The sequence below is a fragment of the Astyanax mexicanus genome, chromosome 3, assembly GCF_023375975.1.
Source record: "Astyanax mexicanus isolate ESR-SI-001 chromosome 3, AstMex3_surface, whole genome shotgun sequence".
In the NCBI taxonomy this organism is placed as follows: domain Eukaryota; kingdom Metazoa; phylum Chordata; class Actinopteri; order Characiformes; family Acestrorhamphidae; genus Astyanax; species Astyanax mexicanus.
In genome coordinates this window covers 43,437,277-43,459,665 of record NC_064410.1, presented here as the reverse complement: position 1 = coordinate 43,459,665, position 22,389 = coordinate 43,437,277, and the positions used below count along the sequence as shown (strand labels likewise).

The 22,389-nt window shown below is 37.1% G+C and overlaps 2 protein-coding genes across 2 annotated transcripts; one reads left to right on the top strand and one right to left on the bottom strand.

The window, feature by feature from the left end:
* Positions 1-5: 5 nt before the first annotated feature.
* azin1b (antizyme inhibitor 1b) lies at positions 6-6,935 on the bottom strand. Its single transcript, NM_001292029.1, is given in 12 exon segments — positions 6-1,508; positions 1,742-1,959; positions 2,065-2,177; positions 2,287-2,452; positions 2,577-2,651; positions 2,768-2,849; positions 2,947-3,075; positions 3,164-3,336; positions 3,449-3,622; positions 3,791-3,969; positions 4,409-4,552; positions 6,743-6,935. Coding segments are annotated over 10 exon segments (1,308 nt in total). The 5' UTR covers positions 3,893-3,969; positions 4,409-4,552; positions 6,743-6,935; the 3' UTR covers positions 6-1,432.
* Positions 6,936-13,009: 6,074 nt separating this feature from the next.
* Positions 13,010-22,255, top strand: atp6v1c1b (ATPase H+ transporting V1 subunit C1b). The gene is made up of 13 exons (XM_007249345.4): positions 13,010-13,169; positions 13,620-13,789; positions 15,123-15,190; positions 15,797-15,882; positions 16,033-16,127; positions 16,404-16,495; positions 16,616-16,714; positions 17,668-17,736; positions 19,182-19,274; positions 20,248-20,341; positions 20,876-20,973; positions 21,074-21,197; positions 21,293-22,255. Exons 2-13 carry the CDS (start codon positions 13,661-13,663, stop codon positions 21,386-21,388), a joined length of 1,143 nt encoding a protein of 380 aa, XP_007249407.2. The 5' UTR covers positions 13,010-13,169; positions 13,620-13,660; the 3' UTR covers positions 21,389-22,255.
* Positions 22,256-22,389: the final 134 nt, after the last annotated feature.

Below are 22,389 nucleotides of genomic sequence, written 5' to 3'. Positions count from 1 at the left end.
GTATTATGAGTCAAAGAAGTGTATTAAGTTAATATATTTCATTACAACACAATATTACAGTCAAAAACAGGCTATGGTCCATTAGTGCCTCAGACAAAAATATTTTACATTACATCGCTAAAGGGTGTGATTTCATTAAATGGAGGGGTGTTATAAATTTTTAAATCAAAAGACATTTAACAAAGCCTTTTGGAAGGTAAACAGCACAAGAAGATATGATCAAATGTTTCATTGTTGTACTACATTACAAAATACACCTCATCTGGCACCTTTTTTTTAACTCCTCTGCTGGTCCCAAAGTATTGTTTCTTCAGGGAAAATGATACAAGCATAGCCTGGGCTCATATTATATACATATCAGACTATATTGTGTTAGATGTTTTTCACTCCATAATCATTACATTTTAGTTATGGAGACAAAAGCCATTTAGGTAAGTTGGTTTTACTTACAATGAAAAATATGATCAAATCTTTAAAACAGCTATTTATTGTGAGAAGCCTGAGAGGAGCTGTCAGAGATTAATAGCATGAATCTTGCAGCGCTTATGGTGACTGTTACTGGTAGTTTGAGCACACTGCCTCAGGCACTTGCACATTTCGCTTGAAGTCACCTTCTTTCCCTACCCAAATGCTATATAAAGCCACTTTCCCCAAGTCCCAGTTCTAAAAGGTTTCTTTAATATCAGGCATATGTCCTTGGTACTTGTACAGTATACTGGTGTGACCCTATAGTTCTCATTCTATAAGCCTTTTTAGGCCACAAAGTCAAACACAGTACATAAAGCCAAGGGACAGTACATATTAATACAGGGAAATACTGTCACAATCCATGTACTGAAGACACAACCAAAGGTGCACTCCACAGTTCTAAAAACCCAGGGTCGACTAGGATGGAGAAGCTTTGATATAACAAATCAATATCAAAATTTCCACTCTGTCAATCTACACAAAGGGTTGCAACACGTCTGATACTAGAATCTAAACTCATTAAAATCACATCAGATTTTAATATAGACAAGTGCATAATGGAGCAATAGACAACTCATTTACAAGACTGTCAGCAGGTAATCAATATAGAATTAAATTAATTGAACACTTATGTAAACGATTCTTGATTAAGAAACCCAATGACTGGATTCCATCTCCACAGTCGTCCATTTTGTTGCATATGTTGTTAATAAACATGGGGCTCCTGGACTCATTCCTATGGTGGGCAAGGAAAACGAGCATTTCAATCAGTAAATTGTGAAAAAATTAGATAAGGATAATTTATTGTGTGATCCCAATGCCACTGGTCTTGTTCCTTTACTAGTGGCTACACATTGTTGTCCCCACCCATAGCTGCTGGAATGTTCACTATGCAGGCCATTTAAATTCTGACCACTTGACTTGAAATGCCCAAGTTAGGGGGTCAGCTTCAGATTTTATCCAATTACAAGCAATACTGGACCAAGGAAAAATTCCTCATTGTGTTGTCAAGAGAGATTCCAGCCTCCTGCATCTCAAACCTGAAAGACAGAAAGTACATAGATAAATGTGACTTTTAATAACTACTTAACTTTAATTTTTGTTTAAGTTTTGGTTAAAAAAATAGTTATAGTGTGTTTAATTTACATAATGACCAGATGTGTCCAGACATCATAATTTGTTATACATTTAATGTATTATGTACTAAAACAAGTAAACAACAAGCCTGAAAAGAGAGCAGAAAAAGCACAGTATCCATTATGTTTGTAATTACCAGTCGTCTGTAGAAATAGTGTAATACACAGGTGGCTTGTCTGAGTTATTGATGGCTGCGGACTCCTCTTGACCACTGGCCCCCATATTGTTGAAGATCAGCCAGTCTCCCACAGTGAGCTCAGGGAGAAGGCAGTGCTCCACCACCTGGTCCAATGCGTCACAAGAGGGACCCCACAAGCTGCTGGGGAACATCGGCTCATCTGCTGCAAGTGACATCTGAGGGAAAAAAACAAAACAAAAAAAAACACATACTCAAACGACCAGATCTGGTAGTAAAACCAATTTTGCATGTATATGGTTCTGTGTGTTGAGTGTCCATACCTTGTGTACCTTGGGGGATGGAATGGTGTTTCCCAACAGCTTTCCCATAAAAGATCCATAGACACCATCATTTAAATAGTACAAAAATTCTGGCTCATCGCTTGGAGTCAAATCTGCAGATGATTTCACAGAAATATAAAAAACTCAAAAATAAAAAATACTACAGACTATATAATAGTGGCATTTAATATCCACTGGTGTGTAGTGACAGAATGTACGCACCTTTAGTCTCAACATGAAGACTGCCTGCTGCCACTTTCTTTCCAATGACATTTACAACCAAGGTGAAAGAGGAAGACACATAAAAAGTTCCTGGCTCAGCAATGACGCGCACTCCAGACATAACAGGGAAATAGGCCTCCAGCAAAGGCCTAATAGCAGCATGAATCTGATCACAAAAAACAATTATTAAATGTAATTATTATTAAAATGGTGAAAATCAACAGTTTCAAATTCTACTAAAATTAATAAATAAAACAATTTTAAATTTTAAAATATTAAGTTTGGTTTACCTGTTTCAACTGAAACTCTGAGCCACTGAATCCACCACCAATATCCAGAATTTCCATGTTAAACCCAATCTCCGCCTGCAGAACAACACAATTGAGAAACTTGACAAAATATATTTGAATAAAAAGGCACTCATACTACATGCTTGTAAATGTGTTAAAGTCTTTTCTTTCCATAATACATATTCACTCACCCCCATATCAAATACACAGCGGGCATCAGACAGTGCGTGGGTATAAACTTGGGGGTCTCTACAAGATGCTGGTACCTGGAACCTGTAAGATTGTATACAAAGACAATGTGGTATAATTAATACTCTGGGAAGTCACAAAGCATATCAGGTGTGTCATGGTCACTACAAATATAACTTACATCACTCCAACCACATCCACACCCAGCTCCTTAGAGGTTTCCAAAAGGTGCCTGCAGCTCTTCAGGGAGCACCCAAATGCCATGCTGGCCTCTTCTGTCTGAGCTTCAGTGGACAACTGCAGGAGCAACCTGGAAGGAAAGGTAGAATGAAATTAAGCCATGCGCAACAAATTATTAATGCAGAAACAAGTATGTTTACATTGAAGCAGAAACTCACTTGGCATTTGGGTGAGCTCTGGCAATTTTGCAAAGCTCTGCTTCGTTGTCGCACACCAAGTAGTTGATGCCATTCTTGGTAGCATGTTTGATGTGCGAGAGCTGCTTGCAAACACCAGACAGAATGATGTTCTCCGGAGGGACGTCATGGTTAAGTACCAGGGAGATTTCAGCCTGAAAATAATATTGGGTGGGAATAAAACAATTAATAAATGCCACTTAAAGAACAAAATAGCATTTGAATTGTTGCTTCTTAAATTACGCAAATACACAGTGAATGAATTACCTTGTTTGAGCAAACAAAACCAACTCCTAGAGCAGCCAGAACCTCAATGACAGCAGGACTGCTGTTATATTTGACTGGGTAAAAGGGCCGGACCATGGGCAGCATGCTCTGCCAAAGAACATGCTGCTGCATCAAGGCCCCAAGGTTGGCCACAACAAATGCATTCTTTTCAGCCTGAAGATCAGATAGAGGACAGATCATGAGCCACCATCAACATCATTAATGGCAAAATATGTTCATGCACGCCTTTTAAACTTAACAGTATTTTATAGAGCAACTTGACCTAAATGTAGAGCACATGTCAGTCTTTTATTAAACAGAATAATACATGGCTCCACTAACCAGAGCTTGTTCATAAATGTGGTTGTCAATGACATCTTTAAGGGTTGTTCCTCCTTCCAGCAGCTCAACAATGTAGTTTGGTTCATCTGTAAATCCTTTCATCTCAACCGTAGTCCGCAGATCCGACAATCATAAAGAGAGTTTACTGAGCCTTTGGGGTCCTGTTAATATGCAACAAACTGCAAAGAGAAAGCACAGAGCACAAGATGAAAAACTGACAAGATGAAAAAATGACAAAACTGGTGGAAAATGTGTACAATCAAACACATTATTTGATTTTAGATGTTAGTCATTTATTTCCATGGTCAGGTATTTTCCAATAACTTTAAGAATGATTTCTTGTAACTTTCAAACAAAGTACTGATAGTTTGCTGACAGCTTTTGTGAATATTTAGTGGCTGTCTCACCCTGCACTTTGTCTCTCAAGAGTTCATAGTCAACACCTACAAGCTAATAAGGCCAAAGAATGCCAAGAATTGTTAAACACGTTCATTGAAGCTAGGCTTTTTAAATGACTTCATACGTGACTAGCTATACCAGTTCACAGAGTGCTGTAAGCCATTAATCCATTATATAAGACACAGTGTATTAAGTTTGTAATACTTGGGGGCCACTCACATGGACAAGCTGGGAGATGGAGCTCTCCCGCTATCAACTAGGATCCCAAGGCGGCTCGGCGTTGAAGTCGAACTGCTCCCGGTAGAGCGCCTCCCCTAGGCCTTCTGGGTACCTCTTATACACTTGGACAGAAAGAGGGGAGCCCTGTCAGGAAAAAACAGAAGAGAGATGTTTAAATTAACATAACAGTACAAATCACTAGAAGTGAACAAACAACAGTCCAAACAATGTGAATACCCAAAACTGAAACAAGGTAATCTGTTTAAAGTAAAATTCTTGTTAACTATGGAACGGCACAGAACGTAAAAGTGTGAGAATAGTAAGGATTTTTAATTAGAGCTTGGGTTGGTTCTAAGTAGCCTCAGGACCAACCCAAGGTGGACAGCAGCACCAATCCTAATACAATCTGGCTTTTTTTGATGCCATTGGGCCAAACTGGAAAAAGGCAAAAAGGAAAAGAGGAATGATCATACGTCCATTAATATTTAAATCTCTTAAGATGCTGATAAGAAGAGCAAACAAATACAGTAAAAGAAAACTAAGCCCCAATTTTGCCGATTTTTTCAAGTAGGTCACTTTTGTTATCAGTGACATTTACTGGATATTGTAGCACAATTTCAGCCAAAGTATACACCACATAGCTTATGCTGTAAGTAAGAATACAAAAGCAGTGACAACACTCACACAGACTGAGTACAGGGATGACATGAGTCTGTAATCTAAGCTAATAAACTGGACTTCTATTTAGAATATACATGGAAAAATAATATAGAAATGGTCATATTCTAGTGTGTCCTAAACTTTGATTGTAAACCCTTTAAAATTATTTTTAACAATGCATTCACCAACTACAGAAATAGTACATTGCAAAAAAGTCACCTTCAGAATAATATCCTTGTAGGAGGTTGGTGTGCTGTAGTGGGTAATAACACTAACACCACCCTCACTGGGGCAGACTGGGATCAGGGACAACAGACCTGAGCAATAAAAGTCCCTGAGTACATCCCCTAACACTACACCTGATGACTATCTGTGTAACCTGATTCAGATGTCAACTGCTAAATAAAATATGTGCATAAATGTAAATGTAACATCCTACTTTTTTTCATTTCTCCAATGTGGTATAGTAAAACGTGTATTTTCATTCATTTGACCAATTTACTAGATTTTAATGTTCTCACAATTTGAAATACAAAAAAATATTATTTTTCAAATTGTCGATTTTCCCATCCACTATGAAGGTATAATTCAACCTATTTATGTTACAAGACAGTGGAAAATTAGAGACCTGTTTAAATATACATTCCTTAATTTTCCACATTCAGATTGTGTGGGCCTGTAGGGAAAGTCTGTGGGAAGTTTTACAGTAATTTTCTCATTGAGCCTCAGTCTGATAAACGTTATACTGACATAATACTGCTAGTAACCATTGTATAGCTGATATATAAAATAAGAGTTTCTGTTTGTACTACATTACATTTTAGCAGTAAAAAAGCAGAGTTAGGCCTTGTATCGCTGTTGACATTTTAGTTACAATGGTTAGTCATCGATTTTGGTTACAACAAATAACTAACTGAACAGCAGCAGATTTCTCTTTTACATTATAAAACTGGACGAATATAAACGACTGTCTGTAACTGTGGTTATCTATTAAAAATACCCACAACTACTTAAAACTATGAGATAGTAAAACGTGTCCTATTATTATAATTAAACGTTGCGCAACGAGAGAAACATTTTGCTGAAGTTCACGTAACGTGTTCCAGCAGCGCGCTGACGTAGGACTGTGTCACGGGTCACCACAAACCCGACCGCACAAAACACAACTTCTACTAACCTGACAGATCCTCCAGATACCGCTCCGTTTACACAGAACGGAGGAAAAGTCACCCCACGTCTCTCTATCGTCCTCTAAAACACTGGCCAGCTTGACACGGCAAGTTAACGAGCTAAACTACACCTAACGCAGGTCACAAGCTCCCGCATTTAGTCAACTAGCTAACCGAATGAATAAACGGCCAGACGTCCTCAGCGTAGATCCAGCGCTGGGTTAGCCAACACTAACTGTAGTTGTGTCACATTCACCCACACCCAACAACACACAGGAGAGACTTCTAGGTTTATTAACGCCTTTAAAAAATCTTGTCACGCTTTAAATTTTAAATCTACAGCCAAAGCTCACTTTCAGAACAGATACCAACACGCTTTCTCTACCAGCCGAGGGACAACAGCAGCCACAGCCGCGCCGCCATGTTGTAGCTAAAGCAGCTCGCTCCCTGAAGAAGCTCAACACTGGCGGGACGGAATCCGCCACACAAGCAAACCCGTACTTACGTGAGATAACGGCCTGAAAGATTTGGAAAATCGTCTTCTCTTTTTCGGCGGAATTTTTAAAGAGTGGTGGGGACACTGGTGAAAGAAAGAGGGGAGGCTGTTGTTGCCATATGCCTGGGTGAGGGGAGCTGGAGAACGCGCTGGCGGGCTTCCACTGCCTGATCCGAGTAGAGAAGAAATGGCAGCTCAGCCGAGGAGATCAACCAGGGAGCGGAGGGTCTGAGTGTGTGGGAGGGGCCTTCATACGAACTAGCCAATGAGCGTTCAGATTTAAGAGGCAGTCGCGATATTAGGCGGAAAATAACAATAACGTCCGGCTCCGATACCAAATAAGGCAGTACCGTTACAATACAGCGGACACGTTACAACACAGGGAACAAGCAGTATTTATTTATTTTTTTAGGTTTTTATTGTGGTTTTAGAGAACTTTACAGAATAGCATTTACATTTTTTAAAGTAAAGAAATAGTATTGCCAGACTTTTTGTTATAAAAAATAATGGTACCACTTTAAATTACTATAGACTACCTTTATAAACGGTTTATAAATGATTTATAATTAGTTTATTAATAGTTACTAATTAGGTTATAAATGCCTTAAAAATAATGAATAATCAGTTATAACACATACATAGAAAGGGCAACAATGGCCTGTTGTTTGCCAAATAGTGAACCCACAGCCATCTATATTGTTGCCCTTTCTACGTATGCGTTATAACTGATAATTAATGATTTTTAAGGCATTTACAACCTAATTAGTAACCATTAATAAACTAATTGTAAACCATTTATAAACCCATTATAAAGGTAGTCTTATTTTAAAGTGGTACCAAAATAATATTAAGCTTGGAGTGAGACAGTGATTTTAGATCAATGAGGAACAGTCTAATTTTAGACAGACTGGAGGTAATTCTGGCCTTGTGTAGATGGAATTTTCCCAGCAGGGCTATAAGCTTTATGGTATTACAGGAAAAGCAGTAACACAAATGGGCTAAACTATCACTAGCCCACCAAAATTATTTAAAATATGTACTTGTTAATCTTTATTAAATAAGAATTTCTTTAAGCTGGGCATAATTTAACACAACAAAATTCTGAGTGTAGGCCTATTACAATAATTTCATTATCGACTTATCATCCAATATATGTACATAACCATGGTTATTTTTGCATACCATAATATTGACCATTATTTTTGTTTTATTTATTTAGCATATCTGTTAATTTCCAATTCAAATGCTATTTAAAAGTATTGTGTAAACGTATGGCATAAAAAGCTTATAAAATTACAGTAATATTGTTTATCAAATTTTTTCCTGAGAATACATTCTTCAAGAAAGTAATTATTGTGACAGGCCTAATCAGGTATCCTCCATTGAACGTGTGTACTATTGTAATACATGCCTTGGCATGCTGGTTGCATTAAAATGAGCTGGAAGGTATGCAAGCTGCTTTAGCATGTGATGATTCATTTGCCTACTTCTTGAGTACTGATGTGCTGGCTGCTTTAAAATGGGCCAGCGGATGATGGTGATGTGTCAGCTTCTTCACGATGTGCAGGTTAGTGTGCTGGCTGCTTTAGGATGGTGGACACTGGTACACAAATTTAGGAGGCTGTTATTGCTGGATAGAGAGAGCTAGAGAAAGAGCAGGCATCCCAATCCGTTTGTCCAGTGTTTTTTAGTTTATTTACAGACAGTGGTTTCTATATCCAAGCAAGATTGAAGCAGATGCTTTAAATATACAATTATGGACAACTAAATGGGGTCCCTATGAATATTGTACTGTAATAAAAAAAAGCCTGATATGCTGAGAAACAGATATTATTAACAAATATTTCTGGTCAGTTTTGTAGAGAAATGTCTTTCATGGGTGTTTTCTTTTTATAATGGCCTCTGGTGCAGCTTGGTTTGCCAAAGTATTTGAGTTAAATCCCCAACAGATTGCAAAGCTGCAAAAACTGCACAAACATGTTATTGTTTACAGAACAAAATATCCACAGCTTAGCGGAAATCTCACAGAATGTCCTTTTCACTTTGAAGTATGATAAAATATTAACACTGCTGATACTTAGCTATCTTAATAACTGTAACCTGAAATATACATTACGAAGTTTTCCCTTATAACAGAATAAGGATCACAGAACACAATCATTAAATGAATGAGTGTGTAAAGTTCACTCTTTGCTTCTAACTACAATGAGTTCCTTGCCATAGAAATGCCATAGAAAGTATTTGTGATTACTGAAAAAGCCATTTTTTGTAAGAGGGATACGATGAATAAATTTTTTTCTCATTTACAAATTAAGGTTCCTCGAGTCTTTAAAAGGTTCCTTGTACTTTTTTAACACATAAACTGGTAGATTTGGAAACCAGAATTGATTATTCTAGGGTATCGTTCACAGAACCCATTTTTATTATTAAAATTAAAATGAATGAAGATGGCACAATGTGTTTTACAACTGAAACTTTTATATATACAGTAACCACAGGACAGGAATATATTGTGTTCCATGACTTGCCATGCTTCATTGGAAGTAAAGAATGCTGCATTGACCTGTGGGATAGTGTGTAGGCTGTCCTGTATTGAATTTGGATGCGATTTCTGACACGTCTGAGTCACGTCAGTTTGTGTGGACAATTCTAACCAGATACTGCTAATCATAATCATTATTATGTATGATGCCTTCCATGATGCATGCACTTTGTCCATTGTTCAGCCTCACTCACAAAGTTACACCTCACAACTTATACAGGTGTAGGCCTTCCCAAGCCATCCCCTGAGGTAATACCTAATGATCAACGTGCATACCGTTCTTCCATGACTTTTGGCATGTCATTATAGAATACTGTATGTTCTAAATGTCAATATAAGCTTATCTCTCATTAGATGTCTTATTTGTTGCGCTTGTATTTGTAATGACTTTTTTCTTACAGTTAACAAGAATAGCACATCCCAAACGAATAATATTATGTCACATGCTTCTCATTTTAAAAAACAATGTTATTGATATGGATCTGAGCTTTAGGCAACTGTCAAGCTGATGCTTAGAATAGGCAAATAGTTTAGACCTATTAGAAATAGTCCAGATATCCCATGAGCTTATTTGCCCAGTCTACAGCTATGAAGCTTTGTTGATTTCTGATTATAGACTTAGGTTCTTTTTCAAATTAAATCCAAATCTTTCCTAAAATATTTAGGGGAAAGGCCTGTGGCAGGTCTAGCACTGAATGACCCATAGAAAATAGGACTGCTGAGAGAATGAGGCTTTAGGCAAATTCCTCACAGTACAATGGTGAACCATTTCTGTCATCTAGAAAATTTCTAAAGTGAATATTTGAATGCCACATTGCATTTAGTGGAGTGTATTTAAAAATAGCTGTGAAATATATTTATAAAAAAAGAATAATGTAAAAGCAGTTTTCTACAGTCTCATTAGCATACACTAATATAGATTACAACTAATCACAGATTAAGTAATTATACAGTAACTGTGAAACATCTGGAAAACCTTCTGATTCAGTGTTTTTTCTTTGTATTATTTTGTTATTTAATACTAAAGACATTAAAACTATACAGAAACACGTGAATTGTGTAGTAAACAAAACATGTGTTAAGCCAACCAGATTTCGTTTTATACGTTTACAGTAGTCACCTTTTGCTTTGATCACAGATTTGCACATTCTTGGCATTTTCTAAATCAGCTTAATGAGTTCAATAGTTTTAGGGGAGTTCCCAGAAGTGCTGAGCGATTGCTGGCTGCTTTTCCTTCACTCTGTTGTCCAACCTACCATAAACCGTCTCAGCTGGGTATAGGTTGGGTGATTGTTGAGGCCATTTTTTTACTACATAATTCCATATGTATTCATTAATAGTTTTGATGTCCTCGATTTTCTTCTACATTGTAGAAAAATACTAAAAAATAAAGAAAAACTATTGAATGAGAAGATGTGTCCAAACCTGGTTGACTGGTAATGTTCATGTATACATACCTGACACAGGTCAAGAGCTTTCCCAGTTGGATCAAAGCAAAGTAAGTTTGACCTGAGGGATGGTGTGCTGGCCAGCGTGGTTAGTGGAGGATTGAGCAGGATTACACAGCAATCTGTCTGAGATCCAGGCACATCAACTGTTCATTTTAACAACAAAGCTATATTTTATTAGTTTATTCCCTAAATTTCATGTAAAGTTTATATAACTTATGTATTTGAGGTTTTTCTTTTGTTTTGTTTGAGTTTTTAGACATTTCTTCTTTAATAGGGTGACCATGAAATGCTATTTTTTTTTGTTCTGATGAAGGCCTAAGTATGCTGCCTCACATTTGCACATTTTAATATCTTTGCCATGTGATAATAAATCCTTTTCATAATTTTTCTAAGATTTTTTTTTTTACCAAGGAAAAACCTAGTCTAGGAAAAAAATAGTATATTTCTTATGGGTGCATATGGAGGGATCGTACTGCTTTCACAATCCCAGAGCAAAGTCCTGAAGGATGAAATGTGAATATAAATGAACTAATGATCTGAATGTAATTTTTAATGCTGATATGCTAGTAACTAGCAATTTCACAATAATATACCAATCACCAATCCCTAGCAAAAAACTGCATTTGCAATGTTTTGTATACTGGTATGCTAGTAAACCATCACTAGGCTAGCACAGAATTCTACCAACCACTGACCATCCACCTCTCACTAGCTCTGGGCCCATTTCTCAAGTTCATCTTAGACATTTACTGGTACTTTGAGCAGAGGAAATACATTTTTTACCTTTATTAAATAGATATTTTGGTTATCTATACTATACAGACTTTTTACTTATATTCTTTACATTTTCACATAAATATCTGTATACTTTCTACCCCTTCCATTTAAAAATAGCCTTGTTACTCCTATTTTATTTTATTTTGGATTAATTGTCATTGTTAAAAAGATCTCTATCCAAATAAATCTCTCCATCTGGATGGAGTGAATTTGATTGTGGTTGGATGAAAAGTAAAAACATATACCATTCCAACACCCTATTGGTTTATAAGTAATCCATCGCACCTGCACACGTAAGGTCACACTCCAGCAAGAACATAGTAAACATATGTAGCCTATGAAGATGATCTGTTTCTTGAGAGAAATATCCCAACTAAGCTTCTTTAATATATTTTCATTGTACTAAAATGCCTTTATTTTTAACTGGCACATATGTGGCTGAAAGAGGGAGCCTATTTTTAAACATTAACATATAACGTTAAAGTCATTATGGCTTTAAAAAATTGTGTTTTGGGGAGGGCGGTAGCGCACTTAATGGTATGTTTTCACCTACATTACTTACTTACATTACTTTTATATTTTAAGTAGTTCTGAAACCAGTACTTTTACACTTTTACTTGAGGAAAAGGCTTGAGGTGATACTTCAACTTCTACAGAAGTATTTTAAAACCTAGTATCTATAATAGATATAATAGACTTTTCTATATAAAAGTTTACAAAGCCCTTGTCTTGCTAATGTTAACTGGTCAGATGCCAACGTCAGGCCAATGTAGGCCCGACGTCTAACGTTGGTTGACACCCAACGTCTGGCCAACTTGGGCCAAAGTCTAACATTGGTTGGCACACAACGTCAGGCAACGTAGTCCCAACATCAAATATTGGTTGGCACACAACGTCAGGCAACATAGTCCCAACGACAAATATTGGTTAGCACACAACGTCCGGCCAATGTAGGCCCACTGGCCAAAATGACGTTGGACCAACGTGATTGGCAAACGTCATGCCAATGTAAACAATGACTTTGAGCCAACATATACCTGCCGTCTGGGTATACTTCTACCCGAGTAATGAATGTGAATAGTATTGTCACCTTTGACTTTGAGAATATTTGAATAATCTTTGAGCCAATATACATATGGGAAACTTATTATCCCTGCTAATAATGTCCTGCTATTAAAGAATAGATTCACATGTTTTGCAGCAGCAGATCTCTGCTGTCTTGCTCTCTCCACACTAATAGGGGGCAGTGTGGTCGAGCTCAGGCTTAAACACTATCTGCAGTGATGATGGTGGGGTGCGTTCACTGCACCAAGATTTGTCCTGTTTAAAGTGTTTCTTTTTCTTTCTTTTTCTCTGTGTTAATTTAAATTTTTATTATTTTTTTTCAATTAATTTAAAACGTATTTTTTTTTATATTATTCGATGTTGTGAACTATGCTTTCTGAAGCTAAATCTTACGTTAGAAACCTTTCACATTTGGCGCAGCTTTTGAGTCGTGAACGCGGCCTGCGCAGATCAGCTGACTTTGAATGTATTGAGCAGAGCTGTGATCTCTGTGGCAGGAGGGTAAATAACGGATGTCGTCTGCTGTCATTTTAGAGCTAAAATAACCAGATATTATCCTTAATTTCCGTAGAATTGTGTACTGAAGAGGCGGGCGTACCGGGTATGTATGTGCAGATTAATAGCAGTAGATTATCCCCTGGTCGTGACTGTGCTGTAACGCTAGACTAATATTAAAGGGCCAATGGCCAGTTTATCCCCTGTTTGCATATAACCTAACTATAGCTTAGCTTAGTTTCTTTTATTAGTTCTCATCTAAACTGGTCTCAGATCAGCTGTGTATACGTGGTGTCACTTTGTTTAGTGTTTAATTGCAGTATTAAAAGAAAGAAGGACACACCAGGTACAGTAGCAAGCCCAGTCAGTCCTTATGATCAGGAAACTCGTGACTGCTATTTGAGGAATAAACGAGGAACTGAGAAACTGCAGGCAGACTTGACTAATGATTTCTGATCAAATTCTGCTCATAAATACACAACAAAGTGTTCTCCACATATCACAGCTCCTCACCTAATCCTGTGCTCAATAACAGTGTATTTAATTCACACTACAGGAGAGTGATTCCCTGGTGTGCTGCTCTGTCTGAGAGAAGTCATGACTGAATTCTGGCTCATATCAGCTCCTGGAGAGAAGACCTGTCAGCAGACATGGGACAAGATGAACATCGCCACCACCCAAAGCAACCTGTCCACAAACAGCAAGTTCAGCATTCCAGACCTAAAGGTAAAGATTCTGTATTTTGATACATTTATATCTGTCTATAAGTCTGACTGTGTAACCTGCTCCATATCTGAAATATCTGAAAGAACCAACTACTAACACATTGTATGTGTATTTATGGTGTTGACCACGTTGCTACATATGCTGTGTATACATAGTACCCTGTATATTCAAATTAATTTAATTACCCAAATTACTGTTTTAAAAGCAATTTTTCCAATTTGGATAATCAAGATTGTACCTCTTTATATAAATAAACTTTCAGATGGAATCTCAGTAGATTGACATTTGTTTCTTTCAGAAAACTGTAAAGAATAAATGATAATTGAAGTTACACTCATATAGTGCCTTTCTAGAAGTCCAAGGGTTCTTTACAGTTTACATATTTTGCACACAACCATTCATACCCAGCACTTATCCACACCTCGGTGACAAGCGTCAGCCAATAGCGCACAGCGTACTCTCTACCGGAAATGACCGTCCACCTGGAGGACTGCATCAGGCACTACAGCATTTACCCAAGACAGAGTGCCAATGCATATCTGGGCACTCAATCATACATATATTTACACACACAAACTTACATACATACCACACACTTACACATACACACCAGATCAATTTAAAGTATCTAATTAACCTGATCTCCATGTTTTTGGACTGTGGGGAAACCGGTGTCCCCGGAGGAAATCCACACAGACACAGGGAGAACATGGAAACTTCACCCAGATAGGGACTCATACCCAAGATCCCAGTGCTGGGAGGCAAACGTGCTAAACACTAAGCCACCATGCCACCGCAAATAAATAACTATTTTATCTGCCAGTGATTTTCTTATATTAAACTTTTCCTAAACTAAAATACAAGGAGGTATGTTTATACTGTGTTTATTATAAAAGCTGCATGTAAGTTTGAAGGGGTCTGCTTACATTAAATAAAAAAAATAAAAAAAATTTAATGTAAAGAAAACAATAGTTTGTGCATCACTTTAAATGTTGCTGTTTATGAATAAAGAAAAATAAAGTTGTTATGTAAGAACTAAAAAAAATATTTGAATTGCTCATATATATGAAAAAAGCAGACCACAGAAAAATTAGGTTATATTTTTTCTGTAAGTACATAAATATTGATGTATTAATCATCCAGAAGGATTTAGTCCCAAATTCTGCTTTTAAATTGACTTTATGTTGATATTGGACTGAAAACTATCAGACATCATCAGTGGCTCAGAATTTTGTATGCAGGCTGTGTGTATTGGTTCAAGACTGTAAGGTTTGATGCACACTGCCTAATAAATGTGTTTTGGTGAAATATCTGTTGCTGTTTTCCTCCATAGGTGGGAACACTGGATGTGCTTGTGGGCCTGTCAGATGAACTTGCCAAACTGGACTCCTTTGTTGAAAGGTTAGGTCACTTTTTTCTTTTCATTTTTATGTGTGTTAGTGTATTAGTGTGTGTACATCTTTCTTAAAAATCTTTTTTTTTAAATTATGTCTTGCTATACTACTTAGAAATTGCTTTATATTTAAGATTTCTTATATATATAATAAAATATATATTTCTTATAAATATAATAAAATATACAAGTGAGCAGGGGTAATTTACAGATAAACCCACAGAGGTTAGCTCACCTTTACATTATAACCCTCAGGGAAACAAATCTCTCTGTAAGTTTCCCTTAAATATGCTTGAATATGTGTATTCAGATGATGGATCAGTGAGGCCCTAAAATATCAGGGAAATGGAAAACACATTAACCTAGCTTATTATTGCAGATATGGTCTAAAACATGCAGTATTTAAAAATAGATAAGGTAAATATATTTTGTTTTTAAAGTTTCAGATTTGTAGCAGGAATGAAATACAAACATACTGTAAAGATGTTACAATTATCTCTCTTTTTTCTTTACGATGTCTCTTGTATTTTGCTCATTTCATTCTAGCTGCATTAGTGAATAAATAACTTCTTATATAATATAATTTGTTTCTTTTTTATATTCAATCTCCTCAGTGTGGTAAAGAAGTTGGCCCAGTATATGACTGATGTTTTGGAGGACAGCCGAGATAAAGTCCAGGAGAATCTTTTGGCCAATGGAGGTATGGGGAAAAAAGCATCTCATATGATCTATATAATCGCATAGTAGTTATATACATTTGTATAATGTTTCTTTGTTCTTTGTCTAGGAGACAGAGGAGTTCAGAATCTAAAATACACTAATCCTTGTGTCAACACTTGTTTTCTTGCAGTTGATTTAATCACCTATGTAACAAGATTTCAGTGGGACATGGCTAAGTATCCCATCAAACAGTCTCTGAAGAATATCTTAGAAATCGTCTCAAAGGTGAGGACCAACGAGGAATATATCATAAGTCAAACACTTGTAAAGTGATCATAACAAATATAGTGACAATTTCTCAGAGAGGGATTAAGCCCAGCCCTGGTCTACACAAAATTATTAATAGAGGCTTTTCCATTGAAAGAAAACTGTAGTCTAAAAATAAGCTTAATCCCTGTCTGGAAATTAACCCGTAGTATTGGTGAGTATAAAAAAATGTTTTTTTATCTAAAAAAAAAAAAAAGTTAATTATTTCTCTGTTTTCCTTTTTAATTTTAAAAGCAATTGACTCAGATAGACAATGATTTGAAAGCCAGAGCTTCAGCATACAACAGCATAAAGGGCAATCTGCAGAACCTGGAGAGAAAGAATGCGTAAGTGGGAGAGTTTAAGTTACTATAAACCAATACTATAGTTAGTGCTAGTCTGAGATATGCACTTTTTGTTCATAATTTACCACTGATTCCCTGAATTTGATTGTGTTTTTCCACTAGGGGGAGTCTTTTGACGAGGAGCTTGGCTGACATTGTGAAGAAAGAGGACTTTGTGCTGGATTCTGAATACCTTATCACTATGATTGTTGTTGTTCCGAAGTAAGTTAAAATACATTTTTGGGAGCATTTGTACCATTCAGTAGACTGGTGCTCACTAGGCTCACTAGTGGATATTTACACTGGCATGTCAAAAGTCACAGGAAAGCAGTATCTAAATTGATCATTTAGGCTACGTTTACATTACAAGCCACGTTGCTCAAAATTGGCTATCTTGACGGTTCACATTCACAAATGTAGGTGACCTGTATCTGTGTGTAATGTGAACAAATCTGTCCCTAAAATGCCTCACATCGCACATTGATATGTGTATAAACGTTGCCCTCTTCACCAACAAAAAATCATATTTAAGAGACGAGCGTAGCGTAAAAGCAAAAAGAAGCATGAATTCCGATTTGACTGTTCATATTCATGCCACATATTCATGGATTGGATATGTGTCCGATTTAGGACCACATATGACAGTGACTCAAACCTGATTTGAAAAAATCAGATTTGGCATGTTCACACAGCCATGAAAAAAATCACAACAGGACATTTCATTTCCATAGTTATTAGACTAGGCATTACCACCTGCCGTGGACAGCACAGTGGGTGGTAATGATCATGATTAGCACCATCTGGTTACAATTATCTGCAGAAATTACATTTATATTCAGTGTGAGAGGCACCATATGCATATTATGCAGGTCAGTTCTTTAGCTTCCATGGGACATGGCTAAAGTCATGGGACCCAATTCTAATTCTCGTGCTATTAAATTAGCTATAGAAGCAATGTTTCTCTATTAAAGTGCAGTGATGAGTTGAGTCAGGAGCATCAGAATTGGGTTTGTGACTAAACAAACAACAGTAGATCACATGGAGTCAGTCATGGAAAACAATCATTTGTGTACATGTTATGAACAAAACATTTCAACAAAACATCTTCTTTATCAGTTGATTTATTAATATACATCCAGTTTAGACATGTACATTTATGTTGCTTTATTTTACAGAACAAGCTATGCTGAGTGGCAGAAGACATACGAGACCCTTTCCGAAATGGTAGTTCCAAGATCTTCAAAGTAAGTGATGTGGATTTCTAATGAAAATCTGATTGTTAAAAAAAGGGCCCTGTCCTCATGGTTTATTGTTTTGCAGACAACAAAGAAAACTGTTCCTACGGTTATAAATATTGTGTTAAGTGTTTTGGAAAACGGTGAAGTACTTATAATGAGTACCAAATACGTGCCAAGCTCGACTCTTGTAAAGAGCAATCTTTGGGCATTATGCTTCTGCATCTGTCCCTTTGTTGGAGAAATGGGCAGACTGACCTATGTAATCAGCCATCCCAGTGACTATGGAAACCCATTATCCCCCGTCTGTGTACTCGTGGTGACAAACACAATAACAAGGACCTTAGCCCTGTACACACGCGCACACACAGACAGCTGTTAGAGAAAATGGAAAGGTCCTGGTCTTCTTGAGAACAGAGATACATACACTGCAGGAGGAAGTGCTGACTAATTCAACATTTAATTTAATAATCCAACAGGTTTTCAAGCATGTTTGGTCACTTTGGACTGTTTTTAGTGCATGTGGATACTCCGTGTTGGCTGTATGAAACTCTTTGGCATTAAGGTGGACTTACAGTGTGGCTGGATGGGGTGCTTAATGAATTTCATCACACTTTGCTGAGCTGAAATAACTTGCCTCTCTCAGTCTCACTCTCTTGCTTGCATTATCACCCATGCTGTGCTACCACAGATGTTGGTATCAGAGCCCCTTTTGAGATTACAAGTACAAGTAAATGAGCCTGATAATGGGCAGATAAACAATACCCTGATTGGTATTCATTCATCCCTACCCGTATCTGTATGATGTGTTCCTGCTGCAATAGGAAGTGGAAGAATCTAGTATTAATTGAGTTTGTCTCCAATTGCTGTAGTGTCAGCTTCTAGTCTTCTATTAATGCTTTACTTTAGGTTTTAGAACAGCTTCAACGCATGCCATTGTATAGAGGACCATTATTCTAGAGAACATAGATCCAATGTTGCACAGCCCACAGTCTCTCCAGAGGCCTTTGGATGGAGCTTCATCTCTCCACTGAACAAAGTTCCTTTGCTCCACAACCCAGTGCTGCAGTGCTTTATAGCTGTAGCTGTAGCCACCATTGGGTGGAACTCCATCACTTTCAAGAGCACAAACTCAAGACCTGAAATTGGACAGGGTATATCTTTATATGTTGGCTTAGGTGGCTGTCTTGTTCATTTGCTGGTGCTTTTGACAGTGATTGGGCCATTATATAAACTGTGTGTGGAGCAAACTGCTTGTGTTAGCAATAACTGAACCTTATGTGGCAGAATTCACTAATAAAACTGTGTGCTGTATGCTGGGGGGTTTCCTATCACAGTAGTAACAATTTCAGTTGCTTGAAACAGTCTTGTTATTTCACTGCAGTGTCTGTGCAGGACTGCAGCAGAGTGCAGTACTGGATGCAAATAATTCTGAGCTCATGCTTCTCTCACAGTCTGCTGTTTGAAGACCAGGACAGCGGACTGTTCAGCGTCACACTCTTTAGGAAGGCCATAGATGACTTCAAACACCAGGCCAGAGAAAACAAGTGAGTATCTCAAGCACTGTATGAGCAGATAGCATGTGTACATACTAGCAGTGTGGCACGAGATCTCGCAATAATAAAACGGGACTATATTTCTTGTCCAGTTTGAACATGTCATAGGCAGTTGAACTAATCCCTTAGAACTGTACTGTATTTAAAAAAAATGTTCTGTCTCTGCATTTTAAGCATAGTCTTAATATAACTGATTCATTTTTTTATTATCAAGTTTTTATTAAAAATTACAAATGCTTTCGTATGCCTACACAATGTTTTCGTATCTCTTTTAAATCCCATCTGCACCCTACCCACCCACCCCCCACATCCAACCCACCGGCCCACATCCAACCCACCGGCCCACATCAAACCCACCGGCCCGCATTCAACCCACTACTTCCAATTCACCTTACCCACAAACATCCCTTCCCACCCAACCACCACATATTTACACAATATATACATAAAACAAAATTACTGGTTATGATTATACATAATAGTTAAGTTACAAGAGACTCAAGAGCAAAAAAGGGAAACCATATGTTTAATATTACTGGTTGTGGTTTGCACTTATTGTTTGCACTATATACGACCTAGAAAAGTTTTTTTTTTTTTTTTTTCATTATTTTGTTTATGTTTTTTTATAGTCATTTTTTTGAGAGAAACCAGTCAGTTGAGTTTGCATTATTTGATTTAGTGAAATAAAACTCATTTATCAATTTTGAATTTTCTTTTAAAATATTTTAAAATCTCATCTCATCTCGTTCTCATGAACATCTCGGCTCGTTTAATCTCGTGAGATGAGTGTCTCATCACACCCCTAGTACATACACTACTCATATTAAATTAAAATTGTTCAGTTCCAACCAATGACTAAAGTTCATGCCAGAGATTTACTGCAGCACACACTGCTTGAGGTCATGTTGGTGATATTGTTCTGAATAGTTCAGTATAGACTGACAGGTTGAATTTCTTGTGCTAGGTTTGCGGTGCGTGACTTCCAGTATAATGAAGAAGAGATGAAGGCAGACAAAGAGGAGATGACACGACTCTCTACAGACAAAAAGAAGCAGTTTGTAAGATTCCACACTGCACTTCAAAATCTTTTTTTTTGTCTTGCGTTACATACATGTGCACTGTTTAATATACAATGAATGCAATTTCTTCCTTCTCAGTCCAAGCAATTACTTACATCAAATAATGCTAAAAACATCATTGTATCTTATCTATCGAGATACATCGACATACCAAATGTCATGGACAGCATGTAACATTGTGTCCCATGACTTTTGCCATGTTACATGAAAGCTAAAAAATGCTGCACTGGCCTGTGGGATGTTGGTGTGGGGTCTCCTGCATTAAATGTGGATGAGATTTCTGATTAATTGGCTTGTCTATTCACATGAACAATCAGTACCACCTACGGACTGTCCACTGTGGGTGGTAATGTGTTCCCAGTACACACGTGATACTGGGAAATGAGGAATGTTAAACGCCCTCACGACCCACAGTGACCCAAGACAGTGGGACTGTGGGAGTGCATGATGAGAATTTGATTGGAATATTAAACTCTGCTAAGAGGATTAACCTGTTTTTATATTTGTCTGCAGGGGCCTTTAGTACGATGGCTGAAAGTGAACTTCAGTGAAGCTTTCATTGCTTGGATCCACATCAAAGCTCTGAGAGTTTTTACAGAGTCAGTCTTAAGGTATGAAAACAAAGACAATAAATAAATAAGAAAAGCATAAATGTTTATTAATGCATCCATTTAAATCTTGATATTTTTCCCTCTAATCTGAATCTGATAGGTATGGATTGCCAGTCAACTTCCAGGCTATGCTTTTGCAGCCCAATAAGAAGAACATGAAGAAACTGCGGGAGGTCCTGCAGGAGCTCTACAAGCATCTGGACAGCAGTGCTGCTATTATTGATGTGAGTTACCATGTAAATCTTAAATCTTGTGGGAAGCTTGTTGTTCAGATTCTAAACTGCAGTGTTTTTCTAACATTTCCTGTCTTTGTATCTAGGCCTCCATGGACATCCCTGGATTGAACTTGAGCCAGCAGGAATATTACCCCTACGTTTACTACAAGATTGACCTCAACCTTCTTGATTTTAAATAAAGCTGCACCAGCACATTTCCTTCCATGGAACGCAGGGACGTTCTGCTGTAGGGAAATGCTTCAGGATTTTGAGTGAAATATGATTCTATTTAGTATTTTTCTTCAAAACAGCCTCCATAAGAGGCTTACAGGGAAGAGAACACTGAAGGCACATGACTCAATGTTCCTTAGCATGTCATTCACTACACACCTACCCCTAATGTGCGCTATTTTGTGACCAAATAACAAACAAAAAAGAAGAATTCTTACCTGCTGAACAAAATGGTCATTTATTGACAGCATGTTATGTACCTTTCAGATTAAAGAACAATGTACTTTTGGAGCTTAGAGCTTTTAAGTACCTTTACCTTCCATTGAAAGCTTCCTAATGTAAAATAAATCACTTAATTGCCCATCAGTCCCTGAAATAAAATATTTAGGCTGATTGATAGAATACAATTACTCAAATTAAATCAAATTAACCTTGAAAAAAAGAGAAAAAATCCTTTATTAGCTCTAGGTGTCCACACTTTTCAGTCATCATGCTCCTGGTCGTGTAGATTGTATCACACAGGCAAACAGCCATATTTGAATCGCAGGTATTGAAACCCTGTCAGTGCTCAGTCGATGTTGTGGACATTAATATGTGTTTCTCCATTGAGGTGTTGTTATGTTGAGGCTTTAAGTTGTTTTTGTTCACTTGTGATTCCTGTGTTTGTTGTGTATTTCTGAAATTAGTGATTTCCTTCAATCCTCTTGTCAGGAAACAGTATCTTAATGTTTTGTGTGTCAGTTGTGAGATCAAGATTTATTTATATTTAAAGAAAATTGTGATCACCTGTGTCAGAAATGAACCACTAAAAGACCAATAAATGTGTACAAAGCAAACTGTCCTGATTTTATTACAGTAAAAGCTGTGCATAATTAGTATACAATACATGTTTATGTTGTTGATTTCAATGATTTTTAAAAAACATTTGTCTGAATACAAACAGCAACAAAAGAACTTAAGAAGAATTTAT

What these genes read in the sequence shown, in the direction of transcription:
- atp6v1c1b (XM_007249345.4), top strand. Translation starts at nt 13,661, where the DNA reads ATGACTGAATTCTGGCTCATATCAGCTCCTGGAGAGAAGACCTGTCAG. An exon ending in GAATCTTTTGGCCAATGGAG is followed by an intron (nt 15,883 to 16,032) that starts GTATGGGGAAAA and finishes GTTTTCTTGCAG; the next exon opens with TTGATTTAATCACCTATGTA. An exon ending in CAGACAAAAAGAAGCAGTTT is followed by an intron (nt 20,342 to 20,875) that starts GTAAGATTCCAC and finishes ATTTGTCTGCAG; the next exon opens with GGGCCTTTAGTACGATGGCT.